The sequence below is a fragment of the Copadichromis virginalis genome, linkage group LG15 (genome assembly GCF_057382275.1).
Source record: "Copadichromis virginalis isolate Kocher_CV1m ecotype Utaka linkage group LG15, C_Virginalis_male_GT1.1, whole genome shotgun sequence".
Taxonomy (NCBI): Eukaryota; Metazoa; Chordata; class Actinopteri; order Cichliformes; family Cichlidae; genus Copadichromis; species Copadichromis virginalis.
Genome location: NC_140632.1, coordinates 9,693,435 through 9,718,383, shown reverse-complemented (window position 1 = coordinate 9,718,383; position 24,949 = coordinate 9,693,435). Strand labels below are relative to the sequence as shown.

General features: G+C 41.2%; 2 protein-coding genes across 6 annotated transcripts in view; one reads left to right on the top strand and one right to left on the bottom strand.

Annotated features, from left to right (window-relative positions):
• The window catches only part of daam1b (dishevelled associated activator of morphogenesis 1b), a 45,482-nt gene extending 27,449 nt beyond the window's left edge, over positions 1-18,033 (top strand). For 3 of the 4 annotated variants that reach the window (XM_085431779.1, XM_085431781.1, XM_085431780.1), the window contains exons 3-26: positions 1,551-1,640; positions 5,724-5,795; positions 6,060-6,154; positions 6,795-7,128; positions 7,209-7,319; positions 7,431-7,534; positions 7,813-7,879; positions 7,967-8,084; positions 8,774-8,912; positions 9,114-9,172; positions 9,262-9,449; positions 10,639-10,938; positions 11,026-11,133; positions 12,005-12,034; positions 12,290-12,387; positions 12,487-12,571; positions 12,779-12,885; positions 13,583-13,671; positions 13,786-13,954; positions 14,138-14,245; positions 14,436-14,496; positions 14,583-14,714; positions 15,960-16,130; positions 16,603-18,033. In XM_085431779.1, coding sequence (XP_085287905.1) covers positions 1,551-1,640; positions 5,724-5,795; positions 6,060-6,154; positions 6,795-7,128; positions 7,209-7,319; positions 7,431-7,534; positions 7,813-7,879; positions 7,967-8,084; positions 8,774-8,912; positions 9,114-9,172; positions 9,262-9,449; positions 10,639-10,938; positions 11,026-11,133; positions 12,005-12,034; positions 12,290-12,387; positions 12,487-12,571; positions 12,779-12,885; positions 13,583-13,671; positions 13,786-13,954; positions 14,138-14,245; positions 14,436-14,496; positions 14,583-14,714; positions 15,960-16,130; positions 16,603-16,815 — 3,048 coding nt within the window. In that variant the 3' untranslated portion in view covers positions 16,816-18,033. The remainder of the gene's footprint in view (positions 1-1,550; positions 1,641-5,723; positions 5,796-6,059; positions 6,155-6,794; positions 7,129-7,208; positions 7,320-7,430; positions 7,535-7,812; positions 7,880-7,966; positions 8,085-8,773; positions 8,913-9,113; positions 9,173-9,261; positions 9,450-10,638; positions 10,939-11,025; positions 11,134-12,004; positions 12,035-12,289; positions 12,388-12,486; positions 12,572-12,778; positions 12,886-13,582; positions 13,672-13,785; positions 13,955-14,137; positions 14,246-14,435; positions 14,497-14,582; positions 14,715-15,959; positions 16,131-16,602) is intronic. The other variant, XM_085431782.1, reaches the window with a different exon arrangement.
• A 53-nt stretch (positions 18,034-18,086) lies between these two features.
• Positions 18,087-24,664, bottom strand: l3hypdh (trans-L-3-hydroxyproline dehydratase). 2 transcript variants are annotated; one of them, XM_085431784.1, is made up of 6 exons: positions 24,600-24,664; positions 21,993-22,482; positions 21,751-21,920; positions 21,194-21,316; positions 20,176-20,313; positions 18,087-19,006 (listed from the first exon to the last, which is right to left on the bottom strand). In XM_085431784.1, exons 2-6 carry the CDS (start codon positions 22,468-22,470, stop codon positions 18,881-18,883), a joined length of 1,035 nt encoding a protein of 344 aa, XP_085287910.1. In that variant the 5' UTR covers positions 22,471-22,482; positions 24,600-24,664; the 3' UTR covers positions 18,087-18,880. The 2 variants fall into 2 exon arrangements, with proteins under 2 accessions (XP_085287910.1, XP_085287909.1); XM_085431783.1 differs by having other exon boundaries at positions 21,993-22,477.
• Between the last annotated feature and the right edge of the window lie 285 nt (positions 24,665-24,949).

Here is a 24,949-nt window from a genome sequence, read left to right as displayed (position 1 = left end):
CTTAGCACTGTATCACTGGGCCACCTTGGGATAATTATGACCTTTAAAAACCACCCTATCATACAAATCAAGACAATTTACAATGAAATACTTGAAATATTTTCCAAACTGACTTAAGTGGATGTTTTAAATTGGCTCTAAAATATATTCTTACTACATTGTTTACCCTGTCTGTTACATTTTAAGGCATTCCCAAATAAACTGCCACTTCCTCCCAGTTTAAACTTACACTAACTTGTGAATAACAGGGCCAGACTGCCTTTTTTCCCTGTCTTATTGTCACTTCTAATTTGTCGTGCCCTCCTCTCGCTCTCTCTTCTGGCCCCGTTTCCTCTCTCATGGTTGCCACAGTAATCTAAGCATGACATTTTTGCACATCAATAGGCCTTATTCAGGAGCTCTTAATGCCTCGGCCTCCTCCATCTGCTAATTGCTTGTTTTTGTCTACCACTCTTTATGAAGACATAATTGAGTACGTTGAGTGTAACGACAAAGAGGCTTTCAGTTGCTCTGTTTACTAGAAGAAAACAGCCACGTGCTTTTCTTTTCACCCAGTATGAGCCACCATGTGCTTGTATAATCAGAATGGGTTTGCTGGGGGGAAAAAAAGACTCATGTTGGGGAAACAGATTTTGAACATCTGCTCTGTTACGATCAGTTAAACTCGACCTTTGAATTTGAAATTTACTCAGACAGTCAGGTGAAGCTACTTTTCCTATCATGCGTTCATACCCAACATAAAACACATACATGCTTTTTATGATTTAGGGAGTAATTGAGTCATTTCCCCAAACACACGTGGCCCTTTTACTGAGGATGTCAATAGGGACTTGATCATTGCACATATTGATTCACCAGGCCTACATTCTTTAGCAAATGAAACCCCCAAAGGCACGTCCCATGATGACTAGTTGTCATTAAAATATTTTGCAATTATTCTGTTGGGTAAACTGCGTTAACATAATCTCTATTTCTCTATAACTTCCACTGCCTCTTTCACATATAGTCATTCAGCTACAGTTCAGCACAAAAAGCCCATAAATCCCTCAGATAAGTTACAGATCTTGCTGATAATGTCTCAGTCAGTTTTTTTTCCTGGTATTTAGTCAAACGCTTCCCAAAAGCACCCTTTACGCGCCTCTGTGAAATGTCTTTTATGCGTTGTGACACATGTTGTTTCCAGATGTTTGTTACCACATGTTGAGCAGGCAAACCACACCTTATCTTTTCCCCATTACTCACACATCTAAAGCCGGGAAGACATCTGATTTGTTTCAAAATCGCACTGAATATATGATGAGACCATCCAGTGATACTATGAAGAGATTGAGCTAAAAACAGCTAACAAAGCTGCTCTTCACTTATGTTTTGTTTGGTTTGATGTCAGTTGTTTGTAAATTTGCAGGATGATGGTTTTGAGAAAGATGCTCGATATTTTAACACTCGAGTTATCAATACGGGTTTCATAATCTAACGTTCAGCGATTTGTTACTGTGACTCAGCACCAACATTTCTTAACCTTTTTCTTCTTTTTCATCTTCATTTTGCAGGATGAGCTTGATCTTACAGAGAAACACAGGGAAGCCATGTTCGCACTGCCTGCAGAGAAGAAATGGCAAATCTACTGCAGCAAAAAGAAGGTAAACAGATCTCTGTTGGCTGCATAGCACATTACACCGTATCAGCCTTCATAGACTCGCTGCTGTCTGCCTTTTTTTTTTTGGGGGGGGTGGCTACAAATATCCCAGTAGCCAATTTTATGTAATCTCCTCCCTCATTGATTTGTTGATCCCTTGAGCTGTGTGTTTTCTGAGTCTTTTATCGCTGGATCCCTATGCTTACTGCAGACCATTTTATTTTGATGTAGTGAATATGTCACTGCTTACAGTAATATTCAGGACAGCATTGTGAACCACCTTTTGCTAATTTAATAGTGTGCCTCCTTAGGAATTCAACTTGACAGATAATTAAAATATAAAGGGTAGCTGAAAGGGTGTGTTAATGGAAACTAGCAGTTAAAGTTGACGTACGTCTGTACTGGTTTTAATCTCTCACAAAAGAGGGAAGTGGCTAAATAACATGAGGGAAGTTTGATACTACGCCAGTGCAGTATATTTAAGGCTTCTGCCAGAAACCGGTTAGTCTGCAGTGTTCTCATCTAAATTATCAAACCATTCCTGTAATGTAGAGGCTTCGGTACTATGCCTTCCCCACAGTACTGAAGTAGTTCTGGTATCTGCAATATTTTGCTTTAAGAAATAAGTAACTTACATTTCAGACTTTATTAGGATCAAAACTTGGGCTCATTTTCATTGCATCTGCCTACTGTTTGTATAGCCAATTAATGTATTGCTTATGCAAGCCATTATCAGTCAAACAGATAGCTAAACATTTCAAACAAAGCACATCATTCCCATTCCACAAAGTGCTTGTAATATCCCAGCATTAATCCCCTGTTCTGTTATACATCTCTTGCGTTACAGTCACTTTCTCCCTCGCTACAAAGTAAATCTTTTCTACTTAAAAAGAGCTCCTTTGTGAATAACTTCCTTGAGCGGATGCTACATGAGGTGCATATAAAAATAGTGCGTAGAGGGAGTAAAGCGAAAGCTAAATCTGGCCTCCTACATTAGATAATCCACTAACAGGGAAGGTACTGTCAGAAATGATGAAGTTCTGAAGATTTCAAAGGTCCTATTTTTTTCCCTTTAAATTTTGACAGCGCATTTCCTCCCACACAGTGTGGTTTTTCTCTTCTTCTCTTCCTGCCTGATTCAAAAATGAAGAAAACTTGGCATATTTTTGATTTAATTTTTTTTTAAATTCTCTTTTAGGTAACACACCTATCCCATCAAAGCATTCATGTAGACACAACATATACTCTACTACTCTGTGATAGTGTCGTGTTTCATTATGGCCTTCCGGATAAAAGGAACGTCAGCTGTTTCTCCACATAATAACAACTCATCCTCAGTATGCAGGAAAATGCAGACGCCTGTTCTGGTTTAGCTCAGTGCAAGTTCAGCTACCTCTTAATGTGCCCACACATTTTTACAGCAGTGTTTCAAGGCCAAAGGTATGAGGGTGTAGGATATCCTGTCCTGACTAGTATGCAGACGGGCCATGCAGATTTATTAATCTTTTCCTACATCTGGTAACAAACTGGATGGTGAGGAGTACTGGGATTTAGCCAGATGGACTGGATATTTAGAGTGTGTGTGTGTGTGTGTGTGTGTGTGTGTGTGTGTGTGTGTGTGTGTACTATATAAATCCCCAGATAAAACAGCTGCAGAAAGGCATAGATGTTATTAGGCCAGAACAGCAGAGCAAAAAAAAAAAAATCACCGTTGTTTGAAATGTCAGTTTTCTTCCTGAATGTAAATGCTTTTGCTTTAGCCAGCCCAGAGAGTTTAAATATGCATGAAACAAATGTAGCTCTTGGCAATGAATTGAATAGGTGCGTTTCCCAAAATGTCAAATTACTCCTTGTAAAGATTTGTGTTTGAGCCAAAAGTGTGTATTCATGTTGATGGATAATTTCTTTGCAGAAATGGTACGTTTCCAGCACAGTTAAGTTACTGGATATGACGAGAAGCTCGAGGAGCCACGTCAAATTTTCCTCTTTCACTGGACACATACTTTAAGTATAGGTACACTTATGGCTTACTTTAGCTGCAGACAGCATCAACTAGTCAGTCACAACAAGGCAAGTGATGGAGAGTGCTGCATGCTCCTGCATCTACTGTGCCCCAGTTAGTGGCCTTATTTCAGTAGCATCACAGTGCACCTTAAAAATAAACCTCAGAATCGTTGCTTTACTTCTTTTGTGTTAAAGGGAAGTTGGGGGAGGATTTAGGTGAGACAACCCTTTTTAAATGCAGTGTGGACCTACAGAATAAGGGTGAGGAGGAGAGACAGAACAGACATCAATATTGCTGACTCTGCAGCAAACTTTGGCTCCAACTCAGATAAAAACTCACCATCAGAGATTCAGAGAGGAAGGGTGCGTGCGTGCGTGCGTGCGTGCGTGCGTGCGTGCGTGCGTGCGTGCGTGCGTGCGTGTGTGTGTGTGTGTGTGCGTGCGCATGCAGAGAAAAGAGGAAGCACTTAGTTGTCCAAAGCAAACAGGAAGGCTTCACTTCCACAGGTGCTTCTTTTGTATGTGAGCAGCGGGTGGGTGAGTGAGGGGGTGATAAGGAGGAAGATGGGTCATTATCGGGGCACTCAAAGCCCAAGTGATGAGGGTGCTCTTTTTCCACCAGTTGCTTCTTGGCTTCAGAAGTCAAGCTGGATGTGGAGGAGATAAGTCATTCAAAGCTTTAGCTGTTTAGTTTGGCCAGACACCTGAGCTGATGAAATCATGCTGTAGAGAATCAATCTGCTTCCTGTCTCTTGTCTGTCCATTTTCTTCAAGGCTACATCATCTGCCAAGAAGATGATTTACTGATCTGGTTGTCAGCAAAGATTTTTTTTTTTTGTTGGGTTTCAGATTTTAACGTGAGGAAAAAAGAAAAGTTTAACTTCTAACTTCTTGAGTTCTGAAACGGGCTAACTATTAAATGCACAGTTTAAGATTTCGTAATGTGTCTCTGACCTTTATTTTTTTCAAATGTGAAAAAAAACAAACCCCTCAAAATACACTCCTAGCCTGTCATCATAACTCTAAATAAACTGTGGGTATTTTATATTTTGAAGACCGCTGACTTAGAAGTTAAAGGAGTAACTCTTTAAAATGTAAAAGTGGTCCCACCTCTGCGTCTCCTTCGCCTCTTCAAACTGACTGGACATTTTCCAGGACCCATCTGGTCAAGCTGGCACTGGTCTTGAGTGGAACAGCAGGATCAGTCCTTCCTGTCACAGCACAAACCTTGCAGACCAGCCAAGGCCCACAGTTTCGACCAAGAGCGGCCAAATCTCTACAGGCTCGCTTTATTAACCGACGCCCAATTAGTTTCTGATGGTCACAGTTCACTTGTGCCTAATGGAGCATGAGGTAAACTGAAAGCCAAGAAAGCTTTTATGTACATGCCAAGGTTAGCTTCAAGTCACTTTAACCTCAGTGCTTTAGTAGTCTTTTTAAGTCAAATATGAAATCATCTCAGAAGTGCCTAGCAAGTTTTTTGTTTTTTGTTTCCCTCCCCCTCCTTTAAACTTGCAATGCAAACGTGCCCGTGAGCAAGATTAATCTCACCATAAGTCAGGCCATGTCCTTAATCCACGGTTTAAACATGCATTTGCTAATCTCACGATTTTCTCAAGCAGCTGTGCACTCGTGTTTTGGCATTTTTCACCACCTCCTGAAACTTAGTGAAGCTCTGGAGGATAAAATAGCTTGAATATCTGTGTCGCCCTACTTTGAGCTCTCGATTCGTTTTTGGCTGGTGGCTATTTAAGCTCCAGTCCGTCTGTTCCCTGTCCATTTGTCTGTGTTTGTGTGCATCGTGTCTTTCAAAGCCAATCAATCTGAAAAGTGACGTAAAGAGGGGGAAAAAAATAATTTGCTTTGAAGTTAGACTTCAGGGTATTTGAACATGTGACATGAACCAAATAACTTTTCTTCTCATGTGAAATATGTCCTTCCAAACCACATTCTTATGTAACTTTGAAAAATGAAAATCATACCCAGTTAATATTTATGAGCTAATGCCTCATGTTTTCCTTCATTTTTATTTTCTTGTCTACTTTAATGACAGTGAAATGTATTTCATTTTTCTGTTTTTCAGGAACAAGAAGAAAACAAAAGTGCAACTAGCTGGCCAGAATATTACATTGATCAGCTCAATTCAATGGCAGCTGTAAGTAGTAACATGAGCGAGATGTCTTTTTTTTTAATTTACTAAATGGTCTTTTCTTTTATGTAATGTAGTGATGAGATATGATGACTTTTAAACATTTTGCACGTTTGTGGTGCTGAAATATCACGACCAGATTTTTACACTTTTTTTTTTTTTTTTTCCCTTATTGACATTTGTTTTGTTTTTTGTGACCTGTTTATCATTAAGAAAATTAACTTTATTTTGGCCTCAGATCTTTATGATGTTCAATCTTTTGCTGAACAGAGAAAGACGCTCCTCGCTCTGGAGAAAGAGGATGAGGAGGAGAGGAACAAAACTATAGAGAACTTGAAGACTGCTCTGAGAACCCAACCTATGAGGTGACCAAAAAGTTTAGAACAGCAAATAAATACACTCACATCCACATTAAAAACTATGGCAGATCCTAGGGATGAAAAACAAATGAACACATTAAATTATAACAGCTTGTGGTATAGAGCCTCAGTTTTAAGGCTACATGACTATCAGGTAAGTATCTGATGTTGCACACTACCAAGACGCAGTAAATAAACTGGAGGTCTGTAGCGTGCAAGCTGATAACTGTTGATATATTTTTCTTTTTCATGTGCCCAGATAGTTTATGTATCTAAACTCAGCCCCCCCCCCCCCTTTTTTTTAAATGTCACCTGTCATCATATCTCCTGTTATTAACCTCCATCGCTGCATCTGTCGCTCTTTTCAGCTCCTCATACTCGTATGGAAATGCACCCTTTAAAAATTGAACACCTGTAAAGGTTTTTCATTGATATAAAAGAACATTAAAGGAGACCCTCTCATTTTCAACACTTACTGAATATGAATTCATTGTACTGCAAGAATACACAAGGACACAAGGAACATTCACTGCAGTTTTAACCCAAAAACTTGGGTATTATCGATGCACTATACTTCTATGGTATAGTTAGTATTTCCTTAAGCGCTAAGATCATCTCTGTAAACCGCAATGACGTCTCTGTTCAGGTTTGTGACTCGATTTATTGATCTGGATGGCCTGACGTGTATCCTGAACTTCCTGAAAAGCATGGACTATGACACCACAGAATCACAGATCCACACGTCTCTCATCGGCTGCATCAAAGCTCTGATGAACAACTCGCAGGGCCGCGCCCACGTCCTCGCTCACTCCGAGAGCATCAACATCATCGCCCAGAGCCTGGCCACAGAAAACATTAAGACAAAGGTGGCGGTCTTGGAGATCATGGGTGCTGTATGTCTGGTGCCTGGCGGGCACAAAAAAATCCTGGAGTCAATGCTGCATTACCAGCGTTTCGCCTGCGAGAGGACACGCTTCCAGGTGGGTGGGAGGCGTAAAGCAATTTAAAAGCAACATTGCTTGAAAGTATTAATCATCTGTAATGGATTTTCATCTCTCAGACACTTGTAAATGACCTGGACCGGAGTACGGGGCGGTACAGAGATGAGGTCAGCTTGAAAACAGCCATCATGTCCTTTATTAATGCTGTGCTGAGTCAAGGAGCTGAAGAGGTAATATATACTGTTTTCATGCATCTTTTCACACAGGAGTCACTTATTCAAGAGGCTCTTTAAAGCACTGCTTGCATCAGTATCTTACTGCTGTTTTTCCCCCCGTTTTAGACTAGTTTGGAATTCCGTATTCACCTCCGATATGAATTTCTTATGCTGGGGATCCAACCTGTGATCGATAAGCTACATTCTCATGAAAACGCCACGTTAGACAGGTGAGGTGCAACTTCACTTTAAAACATAATCTCTTCCAAAGTGGTGTCTGTAAACATTTACAGATCAGTCGAACAGCTAAAGAAGTACACAAGCACACATACTGTGAGTCAAAACCTCGGCTTTAAACTCTACACATTATCCTGGAACTCTACCCCCAACAACAACAACACAGTAGAGTTCAAAGTCTTTCCAACTAATGCGTGTCAACATTAATACTCTGATCTTTCTAAGCTGTAAGTGTGCGAGTTCATCACTTAATTCTCTGTGACACTTTCAGGCATTTAGACTACTTTGAGATGCTGCGGAATGATGATGAGCTGGCTGTGTCAAAACGTTTTGAGTCGGTAAGGAAAAGAAACATCTCTCCCTTACTCATCATGTGAGGAACAAATGTTTATTCATTTGGGGGTTTTTTTATGCTTCTTATCCAGGTACATGTAGACACCAAAAGTGCCACGCAAGTTTTTGATCTCATCCGGAAGAAGATGAGCCACACTGATGCATATCCGCACTTTATGTCTGTCCTGCATCACTGTCTGCTCATGCCACGTAAGTTTAGTTGTTTGTGACTGGACAAACAGGCTTGATAAATATTATATAATAAGAATGTTGACTTTGTCCTGATTAGTCAGTCCAGAAGGTGGATTAGCACATTCCCAGCCAAACTAAAGCTGTATTCATTCAGACGCTAATATTTAGTTCTGTAACTATTTTCCCTACCTCTCACTTTCAATGGATTTGAAGTGAAAGAGCCACTAAAGACACGACTGCGCGAGGCTTTTTGCTTTAACTCTCACTCCTCTATTCTGTGTTTTTCAGGCATTTTTTTTTTTGAAGAAATGAAAATGGGAGTGAGCCGCAACCAGTGATGTGGTTTCACCCCAGTGTTAGCAATAATCTGCAAACTTAGGAAGGAAAAATAAAACAATTATATATTAAATTTGATGCAGTGCACTTTTAATTTCCACAGTAAAGTATAACAGCAGTACCGCATGTTGTGCACTGTGAGTTTATAAGGCACCAGTTAACATCTTGTCCCCATATGACTGATGAAATTTCACCAATCAGTAAGAAATGCATTTGTCATCTTGTTGTAGCCTTTAATTATTTTGCCTCCTTTAGGCTATCTAACCACTGTGGATCCAAGTGTAATCAGTATTTTCTCCGATAACACTGAATGGAAGAAACATGAGTAATGGGAAATTTGCTTTCTTTGCTCTCTTTCTTTCCGTGTCCAGACAAGAGAAGTGGAAACACTGTACAGTACTGGCTGCTATTGGACCGCATCGTCCAGCAGATGGTCTTGCAGAATGATAAAGGTCATGACCCTGACGTCACACCACTGGAGAATTTTAACGTGAAGAATGTTGTCCGGATGTGAGTGCACCGATTTTCCTCTGCACAGACGGACACGTAAACATGGAACGGATTGAAGAATGTAGAACAGGGCTGAAGTAGAAATCCATGTGTTTGACAGCGTTGGTTCAAAAATAGCTCCCCTTTTATGTTCAGAAAAACAATCAGTGAAGTCGTTCGCGGAGATGCTGTAAGTAATTACGTGTGTCATTCTCTCTGCAGGCTGGTCAATGAAAATGAGGTCAAACAGTGGAAGGAGCAGGCAGAGAAAATGAGAAAAGGTGTGTGCGATTATAAATGCAATGGGACAATTTTCTTACCAATGAAAATCACGTTTTAATAAAATCTTGCTTTAATTTCCCCATCACAGAGCACCATGAGCTGCAACAGAAGTTTGAGAAGAAGGAGCGTGAATGTGACGCCAAGACCCAGGAGAAAGAGGACATGATGCAGACTCTCAACAAGATGAAAGAGAAGCTGGAAAAAGAGAGCAACGAGCAGAAAAATGTCAAACAGCAAGTGGCTGAACTCACCGCACGACTGCATGAGCTCAGCACCGTATGTTTCCCTTTAAAGTACTTTGCAATTACAATTACCTTCAAATGAAAACCTTAATGAGTAGGATGATGGACTCTGACAGCCAGCGGCGGTCCAGAATAATCATATGACCTAATCTAAGAAGTTAGGAGTAGTCCTTTAGATATCACAATGTGATCTAAATTTATTAAAACCTCAAAATTAAGCAGTTTAAGTTTTTTTTGTTTTTTTTTCTAGATGAAAAGCAGAAATGAAAAAATGAACCATTTTTAACTTCTGTCTGATTAAAGGTCAGGTTGAAGGGAACACTTCTGTTTATTTTCATATATTTCATATATACTGTTACTGTGGCCCTGAGTTCAAACACATGCAAGCCCACAAATTACAATGGAAATTGAGTAAAACATAAAAGAAATAGAAAATGTTCACAAAAAACCTTATAAAACAAAAGTGTTTTCGGGGTGACAACAATGTGACAGAACAGCTCTCGAGGGGACAAGCTACTGAATGACTAATAGCAATCACCTATCTATGCATGAGTCATGCGATTAAAATGCACATTACCCGCATCTTTTTGTTCCTCACAACGATGAAAACTGTTAAGAAAAAAAAACAGAGCTTCCTGTCATTTCTACAGTTTTTATGTCACATTGTTGTCTCCCTAAAAACATGTCCTTTGTATTTTGTGTGCTTTTGCAGTGTTTTTCTATTTGCTGGCATTTTCATAAGTCCAAGTGCGTTTAACCTCTCACGGCCAACATAGAATGCTGATAAAAGAAGATGACAGCCGATGGTTTTGAGAATCCATTTCAGCTAATGTGCCCCTTTTCTGCTGGACTATAATCAGAATTCAGAAAGCACCCAAGACCAGGAATCTTGTTTCCTGTCTATAGTGACTACAAGTCTACTGAAATGGCACAAAACTCTCATAAAAACTGTGTTGTTGAAGGCCAAATGTAGGTTTAAGAAACTAATAATACACATCTACCTTACTTGAGAAAGAAACTCATGAAATTAGGAAAACCTTTTGCTTTATGATAACAAAAATTAGACTTTTAGACTGGTATCGTTTTAATTATGAATCAGTGTGGTATGGTTTGTGTTGAAAAAAGCATAAAAATTCTTTTTGTAGTTACAATTCCATTGAATGTGCAGCAATACTCTTTCCATGAGAATTGAACCCCTCTTGTGTTCCCATGTGTCTCTGCAGAGGCAGGCAGCTGTTGTTCCTGGCGGCCCTCCTGTTGCCCCCGGCCCCCCTGGCGGCCCGGTGCCTCAACCAGGCTTTGCAGGAATAGCCCCACCTCCTCCACCACCTCCTGGTGGTATGATGCCTCCTCCGCCACCCCCACCGCCTCCGCCAGGTGGCCCTCCACCTCCCCCTGGGCTCCCGCCCATTGGAGGTATCCCTCCACCACCAGGAGCGCCCCTGGGATCATCGCTGAAGAAGAAGAACATTCCTCAGCCATCCAACCCTCTCAAGTCCTTCAACTGGTCCAAGTTAGCTGAGGTATGAAGAGCAGAGGCACAGGAGGCCTCCAGATATTCCTGCTCTTTGTTAAAATTTGACATATAAGATGTCTTATTTTCCTCTCAGAATAAGCTGGAGGGTACGGTCTGGATGGAGGTGGATGATGCCAAGGTTTTCAAAGTGCTGGATTTAGATGACATTGAAAAAACCTTCTCAGCCTATCAGAGGCAGCAGGTACTGAGAATGATGTAGTTCACCTTTCAGTCTCACCACATGTTGCTATGTTGTCTATCATTAGATAAGGCCAAGGGTAGATATGTGGGTTTGGGGTGGGCAGAGGGTTGAGTTTGCTTGCAGTTTTTTTTGGGATTTAGACTTGGCTGCTGTTCAGTTCCTTGGATTTTTTTTACTAAATTTATTATTTATTTTTTTTTACTGTTGTACAACTTTTCTTTCCTAAGCACAGTTTGGTCATGGGGAAGAGGTCAGATCAATAAAAACAGGAGAAAGGAGATATTTTGAGATACACTTGGCAGTTAATTAGATTCCAGACTTTCATGCTTGAATGATTTTAAACTCCTCACATTTCGAATGGAACGTTTTTTCTTTTTTTTCCTAATGGTTTAGATCATTCTGCCATATGTGATTGAAAATGCATGAGTGCGCTGCTCACAATCAGCTGTTCCTTTTTTCTTTCAGTTTGCAACTGATGTAGTTTCTAGAAATTCATAATCGGTAGTTTCTGGATTAGAAGGGCATGTCTTTTTAAAGATGAAACTGCAGACAGCCCAGTATATAAAATGTGATCTAACGCATGTTGAATCCACACACATTAAAAAAAACAAAACAAAAATGTGCATTTTAGATACTCAGCATCAGCCTGATCAGTTTAATGATTAGTTATGTGCACAGCATGTGAAGAACAAGCATGTAGTGATAATCTGAACAGCCACTTACAGTATGTCTTACTATGCTCACGTCATTGCTGATCCATTGTCATTGAAGTGCTGAATGATTCATTTGTTCTTATGGGCTGCAATCACATAACTGCTTTACTTATTCTAATGAGTGCTTACATCTTCCCTGCTTCTTGCCTGCATTTTAGGACTTCTTAATGATCAATAACAGCAAACAGGTGAGTGCACTTACAGTACAGTAGTTTCTACAGTCACTCTTTGTTCATATATTTGGCGTCAGCTGTCTTGTCGTGTTTGTGTGTTCTCGTGAATTCCACAGCCACTCTCTCTCCTTTCAAATGTGTTTTAAGCTCTCCTTCGGGATGCTGGCACATGTGTCATCCAGTCCTAATTGTTATGCGTTTGTCTGTGACTGTAACTGAAACAAAATGTGAGCTTCATGCTTTCTAACCTCTTAATCACTGTGCTAACAGAAAGAGGCGGAAGACGACACGCTGGGCTCCAAAAAAGTCAAGGAGCTGTCAGTGATTGATGGCCGTCGAGCTCAAAACTGTAACATCCTGCTCTCACGGTAAGTTCAGTTCAGGATTTTTTTTAAAAAGATAAAAAAAACCAAAAAAAACCCAGACACAGCAAGATGTTATTATATTCTATCTGTTGTGCACTGCAGACTGAAGCTTTCAAATGATGAGATTAAGAGAGCCATCCTAACCATGGACGAACAGGAGGACCTTCCCAAAGACATGCTGGAGCAGGTACGGCTTTCATGCAAACATAAAACAGCTGTGCTTTCATTAATGCACGTCAGTTTAAATCACAAGTAGTTAAGAAGTGAGCGGCAAACGTCATGCGCCTTGGAGCGAGAGACAGTGGAAGCAGAGATTCAGGCATGTTCACTGACGACAAAAAGCAGAGGTGTCTGAGTATTCGATATAATGAAAAGTCTTTTCCTTGTCCTTTAGTTGCTGAAGTTTGTCCCAGAGAAGAGCGATGTGGATCTCCTCGAGGAGCATAAACATGAGCTCGATCGAATGGCCAAACCCGACCGCTTCCTTTACGAGATGAGCAGGTGAGTTTCTCTTTATGTGCAGCGTATTATTTCACTGTTTACCAGCTGATAACCACAGAGCTGACAGCATCAGGGCAGAGCAGCTCAGATCTGCTGACAAACAATAGTCTTTGTTTCCTCTTGGTCTGAGTAGATAAACCCAGTGACACATGGTTTTCTACTTGACGGGAACAATAGCCGTCTGTGTGAAACACTGTTTTGGAGAAAGTGAGCCGATAATTTAATAACTTTTATTGCAGTTTTGCAAATAAAGTCATGTAAGACAAAAGAAAGGAGTGTGGTCACCAGCAAAGGTCAGGTCGCTGGTGGGTGAGATCCTGCAGCATAGCAACAGCAGAAATGTATGTAAAGGAAGAATCACACAGTCCGTTTTGTCTTGTTTCCTCTAAGAAGTGCCGCTGTAGTTTCCAGTTTGTCGTCTTACAGGCTGGACTGGAAGACAGATGCCACTGTGGTATTCATTAAGTGCACAGACTGTGCTTTTATAGGTTTAAATCATAAACACAGCCAAAAATAAGCTTCAGTACCACAACTAAAACTTTGATATGCTTATATAAAACTTATATAGTGTGGCGATTTAAGTGCAATGTTCATGATTGTGGCTTTTGTCTACATTTGTGGATTTCCCTGTTTATAATTTATTATTTGTATCTTTTTCTCCTTCTTCTCTGACACGTTATTTCCATCCTCGGTCCAGAATAAACCATTACCAGCAGAGGCTGCAGTCTTTGTACTTTAAGAAGAAGTTTGCAGAGAGGATAGCTGAGATCAAACCCAAAGTTGAAGGTGGGAAATATGTGCTTTATACAATAAAAATGATATCTCAAATATGATTGCTATGATTTATCCAAAGCAAACATATTTATATCTCCAACTTTGTCCATTTTCCTGCTGCTTTAGCGCTGGGTAAGGCGTCTAAGGAGGTTTTAAACAGCAGAAACCTGAAGCAGCTGTTGGAGGTGGTGCTAGCATTTGGAAACTATATGAACAAAGGTCAAAGGGGCAATGCTTATGGCTTCAAGGTGTCTTCACTCAACAAGATCGCAGATACTAAATCCAGTATCGACAAGTAAGAACATTTTTCAACAGTGGTATTAAAACTTTGCAGGCAGCAGTAGCAAGAATGGCATGCGGTGTATAAAAGTCACATCTGGGAATATTATAGTGATGAAATTTCACCATATTCATATCTGAAAGTCCATCATGAAAGCCCTATATTGCACATTTGACACATTTTGCTGTGTGTTTGCAGAAACATTACTCTGCTGCACTATCTGATCACCATCCTGGAGAAGAAATATCCCAAAGTCCTGAAGTTCCAGGAGGACCTGCAGAGTATCTCAGAGGCAGCCAAAGTCAAGTAAAGGCCGGGAGCAGTGATTCCCAAGTGTTTTCCTAATTTTTGTTTGTAAAATATGCCACCAATTGTGGTTCAATTGTTGGCATATAAAGAGAGTTTCTGTAAAGGGTGAATCATCTGCATGGGGAACCTCATTTTCAGCTACTTCCTTTTTAAGTGAATGGTGATGACCTTTCTTTCTTCCACGCAGTATGACGGAGCTGGAAAAAGATATCGGCAACCTGCGCAGTGGATTAAAAAGTGTAGAGAGCGTAAGTCATGGATATTTATTTGCAAACTCAGCAGAGCTCTTCTTTATGTTCTCTTTCTAATTGCTCCTTTTGATTTCCACTTGCAGGAACTGGAATACCAGAAGAAAGGGCCGCAGGAGCCAGGTGACAAGTTTGTGTCGGTGGTGAGCCAGTTCATCACCGTGGCCAGCTTCAGCTTCACTGATGTCGAGGACTCTCTCATCGAGGCCAAAGAACTGGTGAGTCATTCGGCCTGTGTGGTTTCTCCAGAAAACCCGAGGGTGTGCACGTGCGTTTGAGCAGACCGGACAGTGTCGCAGTCGCCTGCAGACACAGGCGCTGAAAGCTTGCATCCCATTTCCTCTCCATGCAGCTGTTTCTACAAGCCTTACTGACCCCGCCAGGGACCTTTCTAGGAAAGCGACCAGCAGGAGAAGCGTTTCGGCTTCCTGCTGCAGTGCCACCGACACTTTATTGTGCGGCCTGCTTGTCGCCATGTGTGAGGGCCAAGAGTGCAAACAGGAACATAGGCTTTAATATTATTTCACACTGTGGACATCAGATTACACCTGCCAACTTTAAGATGTCACTTTATGTTGTGCAAACAGAATCACAGCATCGAAGCAAACGAAGACAAAGCAAATGTGGATTTTATGGGGACTAAACTCCACTACCAGCAGAAACCTGAACATGTTCACATTTCAAAGGGCCGTTTGACACGCTAACATGGGATTTATGTGTCTGTCTTCCTGAATGGCAGGAAGAGGTGTTTTTTCTTTATTATTTTTATATGTCCCACAGTGTGTGCCACATTGACATGAGGACTCAGCTGGAACCATTAGTTGCTGTTAATCATTTACAGTATGCCACGGTTAAATATTTGAATGTTTACAGCGGCCTTCTGTACTCACGACTGGGAGCCAGATAACCTCGTGACCCTCTAAGTGGGTCACTGCATCAGCTCTGTGCATATAAACAAAACAAAAGCAGAAAAAGGTGACTGTGAAATAGAGTTTATTGATTGTTGCTGTGAGGAAGTTGAAAAGAAATGTATTCTTTTTTTTTTTCTTTCTAATGGGGGAAAAACAAACTTCAGCATCTTTTCAGCTCATAGTTTCCCTGTCTATGCCATAACTGCTGTTAGCGGTCACATTTTTTGAAGCTGTATCTTCCCAGCATGATCTTGCATCTGGATGTTCTTTTTTTTTTTTTTTTTAATTTATTGTGAAAAACACCCAACAAGCACATTGCCTTAATTTGAGCTCTGGCTCCAGTCTCTGACCTCAGCTGCAATCAGTAGCCGGTGAGATCTGGATGAACACGGGCTTCAAAGCCCGACCACTCCTGCCCTGCTCTGGTTTCAAAGAGCTGGGGCCGAATGACTCTCCTGTAAAGCAGTCAAAGATGGAATAAAACGCGGTTCTGCTGCGTCCTGCTGTAAATCTAATCCCGTGTGCCCCCTCCTCTTCTCTTTGGTCCCGCAGTTCCTGAGGGCAGTAAAGCACTTTGGTGAGGATGCCAGTAAGATGCAGCCAGATGAGTTCTTTGGCATCTTCGACCAGTTCCTGCAATCGTTCACAGAGGCTCAGCAGGAGAACGAGAACATACGAAAACGAAAGGAAGAGGAGGAACGCAGGGCCAAAGTAGAAGCTCAGGTATGCGACTGATCTCTCTTTTCATCCCCTGAGATTCTCAGTAGAGCTATAGCTGCTATTAAACACTTATTTAGCACCTTTAATTTATTAAATACTACAATGCCTTCATTTAGCAAAAGTTACACAGTCATAGGAAATATATTTGATCTGTTTTCTGTCCTACGTGAGAAGATAGTATGACTCACATCTGTGCAGCTCATTAGGTCTGATTAGATTAGAGCTGAAAAATGGCTTCCTAACCTTTGATCAAAGGTGCCAGCATCTGCCCACTAACTCCTCTACAGCTCATTGCATTATACAGTGCATTGATATTATATAGTCAAATTGGATGTTATTACGTGACTGCTTCTCTGAGTCATAAATAAATAAAAACCAGGAGGGCTCAGATTCCCGTATCCAAGCAAAGCTAATAATGCTCTTATCCTCTCACCTCTTCAGATATTTAAATGACAGTTTTCATTTGTGTCCCCAGCTACGTGAGCAGAGGGAGAAGGAGCGAAAGGCCCGGAAAGCAAAAGCGAACGGAGAGGAGGATGGCGGTGAGTTTGATGACCTCGTGTCAGCGCTGCGGTCGGGCGAGGTCTTCGATAAGGACTTGTCCAAGATGAAACGTAACCGCAAGCGGATCAACAACCAGAACACAGACTCGGGCAGGGAGCGACCAGTCACAAAGCTGAACTTCTAAATGGGCTCGATCACTCGCAACCCCCTGCTCATCAGCCTCCCTCTGGGGTGAACTGACATCCACATTCCTCTTCACCCTCCTCCACTCCCACCCACCTCGGCTCGGGTGAACCACAGCATTGCGTCATCGCAGCAGGGCCACACACAGCACAACATGATTAGACCTCTCATCCTCTAAGATTTTGATAAGAAATAGAGCAGAAGCCAAAGGTTGATACTCTTGGACCAAACAAGAGGGTGGAAAAGAAATGTTTTAAGTCATGCTGGAGAAAGGTTTTCACGGGTGTTTTGACAGGATCCGTTCGGTGCCGTTTTTGTACGTGAATCTATGCACAGAGTGAAATGTGCATCTGGTCGAGTGTTTCCGAGGCTGGAAGCTCGATCAAAGCAAGAGGACTATTCCTCTAAATGGGGCCATTTTGTACAGACTGAGGTGTGCTGCTTTCACCTGCCTGGATTTTCCGAGAGATCATTTCTGGAGACTAGACCTAAGCTTCCTCTTGATGCTGCCGCTCTCTTGCAGTCACAGCCATCACAGGACTGAGAGACTGTGTTGTATAGATGGATGTGGTTTTAATTGCAAGTGACACAGCTGAGGGTCGTTTTTTTTGTTTTGTTTTTTTTGTGTATTCACCTTTTTTTGACGTGCATCACATATATATATATAAATCTGATCACTGTATGTTTTTATTTGAACATTTTCCTGTTACGAGCTGGCCTTAACTCTGATTTGATTTTGTTTTGTTTCTTTGTTAAGTGGGTACTCTCAAAGGCCTTGGCCTGATCTGCAATTCTTAACAGGTGTGTGGACACTCGTGTCATACATTGCATACATCTATAGTATACAAGCGTGTGTGCTTGTTACACATGCACATAGGAATTCATAATGCTAAATACCATTGAAACCAACAATTAATGCAATACACTTGTCTTTCCCCTTTGAAGAGAGTGCCCTCCTTAAATGTTTTTTTATTATTTGAATAGATGAAATGTTTGCTCCATGCTGGCTGGATTTACACTGCATCAAATGAAAGGGCAGAAAAAAAAAATCTGCTCCACATGTGATGTTTTCATTCTTGTGGAAAACATCACATGTGGACGTGCGACGTTCCCCCTTCAGCCTTGTGACTCCATCCAGCCGACACCTCCACCGAACTTTTATAATTTAAACTGCCTTCCATTGTACAATGACCTAAAGATAATAAATGGGAGAAAACTACTGATGAGTTTGATTATTTAGTTTTTCAACACATGCACTTTCGCGCAGCATTGACTCTGGTTTTATAAAGTTGTTTATTGCTACTAAAAACCTTGAACAGGAAGTGGAAGCATCTTTTTTATGGCTGAATTTTAAACTCTAGAGGTAACCAGCATTGTGGCTCCATCTAGTGGTCAGTAAATGCAACAACATTTAATGTACACTCCATTTAATGTACACTTCAAATCATCAAAGCAAAAATCCCTTTTTACATTCAGTCATACACGATAACATATTTATGTTTATTATCATATACAATCAAAGTTCACTATCAAGAATATTTTAGTAGATATCTGAATGGCAGTACACTTCCATTTAGCTGTTCTTCAGATTTTATCTTTAGTTATAACCATCCATCCATTTTCTACTGCTTATCTGGGGCAGGGTCTAAGCAAAGCAAAGAAACCCAAACCTTCCTCTCTCTAACCCCTCGTCCAGCTCTCTTGGGGGGATGGTGAGGTGTTACCAAGCCAGATGAAGAAGAGTACCAGTGACTGAGCTCCTCGCAGTCTCTAAGAGTTAGTTATGTACTTTGCTAATCTATTAAATATAATTTAGGACAATTTAAAGAGTCACAAGATGTATAATAGTTTTTGTTTTTCTTAAAACAGGTAAGGAAAACTATTTCTTCATTTACTACTCAGGTAAACCAGGCCAGAAGAAAATAAGGTCTTATTTTCTTCATTACAGATCCAAGTCTTGGCCACCTAAACATTTTCTATTCATAAAATGTGTTTTTGTCTTATTAAAAACCACCATATAACCTCTGTTTTAATTTGCTTTTGTATAGAAAACCTATACGTCTTGCTTACTTCAGCAGGAAACCATGTGTCAGCTTGTCATCTGCCTCCTGCACAAAGCGTGAAACTCCAGTGTAAAAAGCTCTGCCAGCAACTTCCACCACTACAGCCTTGAAGTCTCCACACTTGGTCTCCTGAGCATTAAGACAGAAACACAATAAATGCTTCAGATCATTCTATGATGAGCTGATTCAAAAGAATAATTCAATTCATATTTAGTTATATAGCACCAAATCACAACAACAGTCACCTCAAGGCACTTTATATTGTAAGCTAAAGACCCCACAATAGTATAACACCTTGTATGTGAGGCGAAGGATTTTAAATTTGATTTTAAATTAACAGGGAGCCAATGTAGAGAAAACAGTCTGGGAGAAATGTGCTTTCTCTGTAGTTACTCTCGCTGCAGCACTTTAGATCAACTGAAGGCTTTTCAGGACATCCTGATAATAACCATCTTGTAGAAGTAGGAAATTAGAGGTCATCCAGGTCCTGCAGTTTTATTAATTGGTATGTTCTCTGGCTTCATGAACAGATAAAGTTGGGTATCATCTGCATAGCAGTGAAAAGCATGCTATGCCTTGAATTAATTTAACACTTGTGTGAAGATTAATCTCCATTTACATGAAGAAACTGTAGTCTCAAAACAAACTGGAGATATGATTCAAACCGCTGCAGTGCAGTACCTTTAATACCTGCAGCATCCTCTAATTACTGTAATAAAATCTTGTGGTCCATTGTCAGAAGCCATAAGATCATTTGTAACCTTCACTAAAGCTGGCTCTGTGTTGTGATGAGGTCTGAAACCTGACTGAAACTAGAATAAACTATTCCTCTGCAGATGATATATGCAATGAGTAATTCTGACAGCAAGTAGTGATTTGTTTGCTGTCAGTCCACACATCAGCGCGCTGTGTTTTGATGTAAGAGAAACCCGGAGCATCTGCTTCATGGTGACTTCACTCTAAGACATTTAAATACAGGATTTCAAATCAGTATTTTAGAAACTGTCAACCTGAGGAGCCAAACAAAGCGATGTTATATTAAATTGCACCAAAATCCTACACTTAGGATTAAGTATTATTAACTGTATTACTGTTTAGAAACAAAACACACAAAACATGTCTTCTTTTTAACTTGGATTAATCCTGTACATTTCAATACATCGTAAATCCACTGCGCCATAACGTCTAAATATTTACTTATTCTTTTGGTCTTTTTACAAAATGCACTTCTTTCTTTTCCCACTCTTTGAACAAGAGGCGATCACCCTCATTCCACAAGAGAACAGAAATCGTGATACCTCAACAGCCTTTCCTGTGAACTGGGACCCAGTGGCTCCACTCTGGAACGTCCTGGTCTGGTTCAGCTGGATGAGACCTTTGTGATACTGAAGAGCTACTCGAGCCGTGACACCAGAACCAGTCGGGCTTCGGTCTACCTGAGAAGCACAATTTAAACCTCCTATTACATGAAGTTAAGGTGACACCAATGAACAAAACGCAGACCTTTTATTGTCTTTTGTATGATTCCAACACTTGAGCACTTAAAGAGGATTCAAATAATGGAAGTAAGGACAAAGACTTAAGAAGTGACAACAAATAATAAATGTCCCTAAACGTGTTTTCTTGCAATATGTCTTGTTTTTCTTTCATATTTCATCTGAACAGTTGCTGTGTTTGTCCATTTCATTTCTGATAAACTCTGCAGACTGCACAAATAAAAGACGATGTGACCACTTTACATAATGCTCATTACTCATTGTAAAAGGCCGATCTCCGGCACTGTCAAACTGCTGGCTGTGAGCACAGTCACAGCTGCTCTTCCTTGGCATTAATGGGTGTAGCTTCAGCTAATACAGCTGTTCCAAATTGTAATGTGACTTGTTAAATTGACCAGCTGTAGCACTTCCTGGAATCTGCAGCCCTTCTAAGACAAATGTGCTTAAGTGTACACTTAGAGCTACTTCAGGACTAAAGACTGTATTTAAAGTTGGATGTGGATTCAGGGCCTAAACAAAACAAACAAAAAAAGGTGCTAAGAAGTGCCTTATCTGCATTATTTTTAATGACCAGCAGGGGGACATTCCTCATTTTCCATCAAACTCTGCTGCTTTTGTCTCTCTTATGATCTCTTTAAACATATTTCTAAAAAGCTTAGGATTTCAATCAATAGTTTGAAGTCTTTCTTGTTTATTTTTTTTTAATTTTTTTATTGTAATCAATAAAACGTAGTAGACGCCTCTCACTATAGCGTTACCCACACCCACACTCAGGCTTCATGACAACGGTTTATCCTTCCACCAGCAGGAACTAACATACCTGAGCTTCAGCAAACACACAGATATTGGCGGTGGGTTCAGGGGAGTGATCGTCTTTCCCGTCTGTTAGTATGGTGCCATACAGGAAGGCCAGATCATCGCTGGCTGGATGATGCAACTTCACCTAAAGGATAATAAGAATAAGGTAGAAAAAGAAATCAGTTCACACTGTGGAATATGGTTGGGAGCATCGTGTCCAGATACTTTTGGGTGACATCAAGCTGAGAGGTCATGTAATGCTCAGATTTTTTGCTATAAGCTCTACAGGCATGCACTGCATCCCATATAAGTACTACCAGATGTTTCTTGTGCCCTCTAAAAATATCCTGTGCATACATTTGAGCCATAATTTGACAACACCCTAAAAGCAGATGTAATGAATAAAAAAAGAAGCTGCCAATTCAAAGCAGCTCTATATAAGATCAGGCCTACTTTTTCCCCTTTTTAAATTAAAGTATGGATTATTTAGACTTTTAGATTACTAGAAATTTAGCAAGTGATATTCTCACTGTCTGTGTAATAATGCTCTTTTTTTTTAATTTCCTGTCAGCTGATCACCTGAGATTTGACAGCTCTGGTCACAGCTGTGGCTGCGTCGACAAGATCGCGAGTCCTGGACTTGGACACATCCAGACCAAACCTCTGGGCATTCACAAAGGCATAAAAGGCTCCTCCGTAGCTGATGTCAACCGTTACTTCACCAAACCCCTCCACCAACACTGTCACATCTGGTAAAAAATATTGAATTAGTCCTGGAGAACATTCAAATACCTGAGAACTATTACAGTCGTTTGTGCTACCTGTAGCAAATGCAAACGCTGGCACGCTGAGAAACCTCACTCCTCCTGTTTTCCCCTCAGAGTACTCAACAAAGGCCTTCACCAGGCCACAGGGACAGTGGATGTTCACTTGTGTCTCTGGCGACTTCGGCTCTTTCACTAGTTTGTAGTCCACAGCGAAGCGTCCCAGTGCGATGACGGCGTGGCCGCACATGGTGCTGTAGCCCTCGTTGTGCATGAACAGCACCGCCAGGTCGGCCTCGGGTAACTCGCTGTCCACGATCAGGGCCCCGTACATGTCGTAGTGTCCTCGCGGTTCATACATCAGCACCCTCCTCAGGTGGTCCAGATGTTCCCGGACGTAGCGACGTTTGGAAAGCACGCTGTCGCCTTTGACCTCTGGGTAGCCACTGAGGATGATCCGCAAAGGCTCTCCACCCGTGTGCATGTCGACCACAGACAGCTCGCCTCCCTCGTGAGGTGGAAGCTGCATTTCCATCTCAGCGCTGATCTCAGAAATCAAAACAATCCCTTGGGTTATAAACTCATTTATATTTTAATACACCTTTTTTTAAATGTAAACACTTGCATGGGAAAACTTTTGAGTCTGCCAGCAAGCTTTGTTTGGAAAATTATCCCTCAAATCAAAACATACATATGGAGCATCGGTAACAAATACATTTAAAACGATTTATAGCTCGGTGTCTGTGTCGCGTGTTTAGTTTATGAATGCTAAATTCTGCTTGAAGCCAAATTTGCTGAGTGATAATTCATCTGTAACATTGAGGCCACAAGATCAGCTAAAAAAGTAGGACCTTTTTCAGTTGATACCAGCTTGAAAATGAGCTTGAAAGTTAATATTTGGTATGACCGTCTTTATTCTTCAGCACATCCTGAATTCTCTTAAACAACCTTTCTTGTCATTTCTTTAGGTAGACTTCAGGAATAGTTCTCCAGGCTTTTTGAAGGACATTCAAAGCTCTTCTTTCGTTCTTTGTGTCCGGGGATGAGCGTCCCAGTACGCACCGGCTCACTCCTGGTGGCTGCTTGTCGGGGCCTGGAGCCTGGGGCTCGCTCGGGCCCCTTCGGGGATGGGGTGCCCTCAGCCTCTCGGCCTGGAGCTCAGTCACCCTGGCACAGCTGGCCGCCGGCGGAGCTCACGGGCGCGTCACTGCAACCCCCCCCCCCCCCCCCCTGGCTTCTGCTCCGCGGCTGCTGAGTGACCCCTCATCTGGGGCTCTCCTCAGCTCCTTCCGGGAGAGTGGCGCGGTTGCCCCTCCGTTGGTCTTCCTTGGTCTCTTGTGCTCTGGGGGTCTCTGGATGTCTGGAGCCTTGATCTCCTCCATACCTGCTTCATGCCCTGGAGGACGGGGCTGTGGCTCCCCACACCCTCTAGCAGATCATTACATGAAGGAACCTTTTAAATACAAGCACGCTCACAGGTGTACAAACGGGTGCTCACAGACATACTGTAAACTATGTCTGATGAGGGTTCAGTACAGTAAATGGATCAGCTAAAAGGCCAGATCCAGCACTCAGGTAATGTGTCAGGTCATGTTGGATTTTTTCCATATTACTTAAGACATGACTTCCAGATATCATTCCTCTGCTGTAAATAGATGATGTGACAGACCTAAAAGTCTGTCCACTTGTCCAGTTTTTACAATTTAAAAAAAAAGAAGAAAATACCGCACACCATGGTGAGCTATGCCAAGTTTTTGGCTAGTAGCTCTGTAAAAATACTATTCTATTTTACAGCTATTAAACTGTGTTATCTTTGGCATTTTTGTAGATTCAGCTAAACAAACGGGGACAAATTGTGGGGGTTTTTGTGACAGTCTGTCAGTAACAAAGTGGATAAAGATACTATTTAAAGTCGGCTCTTTGTTACTACTGGTTCATCAAAAGATGAACCAGTAGTAACCAGTAAGTACTAGTACAGTTATAGTAGTAGTGTCCTTTTTATGCTTGAGTGATTCACGTTAAGTGGCTTGACAAACAAAAACATTCCTCATAAAAACGAGTACAAAAAAAGCAGCCAATGTCCAAAAGAAAAGCTCTGAAAGACCCGAAAGAACTATTGCTCAACTTCTAAAAAGTACAAGAATAAGTCTTTGGAAGCATAATATGAAGAATGAGGAGGGGTTCAAGACTTTGCTGTATCTTCTATGATCAGTGTGGAAGCTGTTGAGCATCTAACTCCTGTAAATTATGTGTTTATTCATACTTTAGATCAAAACATTCGTTAACATTAAGAAATGTGAGGGTAGATGCAGTAAACATTGAACATGGATTCGCATTAAATTTGACAAAACAGGCACCAAGGCGAATGTTTTGCAGGCTGATCTGAGGTCATCGTAAAAATGATTTATGAGCAACAGTTTTGCTTATATTCGTTTTTGAAAGCAAACAGGGGTTTATAGTGGGAACTTTATTATTATCTTTCTCAAGACATGCTGTGCCGTGTTATTATTATACAACCTTTTCCCAGTTAAACGTTTGGATGCCTGCAGTAGGTATAACGGAGTGCATGCAGCGCAACTCTCCAGTAAAAGGCAGCAAAACCCCAGCGTTGACTTACACAACTGCAAAGAGGAAAAGAACTAAAGCGCTGGTAAGTTTACTTACCTGCTGTAACTTTTCTCTGTGCTCAGATCTCAAACTTGTGCAGCCCTCCTACTTTTTTTTCTTTTCTTTTCTCTCTGTGTTTCAGTTACACAAAGACACTAAAATGAAACATTAGTGCCACCCGCTGTTCTGGAGGGCTGCACGAAACAGCCTGCTAGTACTGTACACAGTTTTATATTCACACAGAGATGCAGACATGTTTCTCTATATGTTATATAACCCTTCAAAAATAGGCTGAAACCGATTCAGTGTTTCTGATTAAAGATCGTATCCAGGAGAAGTCCCCCCCCCCCCCCCCCCCCCAAAAAAATAAAATAAAATAAAATGAGGTTTTTTTTAAATAAATTTTA

Bases quoted from the DNA above. Each gene is read 5' to 3' on its own strand.
- l3hypdh (XM_085431784.1), bottom strand. From the start codon at position 22,470: ATGGAAATGCAGCTTCCACCTCACGAGGGAGGCGAGCTGTCTGTGGTC. The intron at 21,921-21,992 runs GTAGCACAAACG...ATTTTTTACCAG, and splicing joins AGCGTTTGCATTTGCTACAG to ATGTGACAGTGTTGGTGGAG. The intron at 21,317-21,750 runs GTGATCAGCTGA...ATTATCCTTTAG, and splicing joins CCAGAGCTGTCAAATCTCAG to GTGAAGTTGCATCATCCAGC.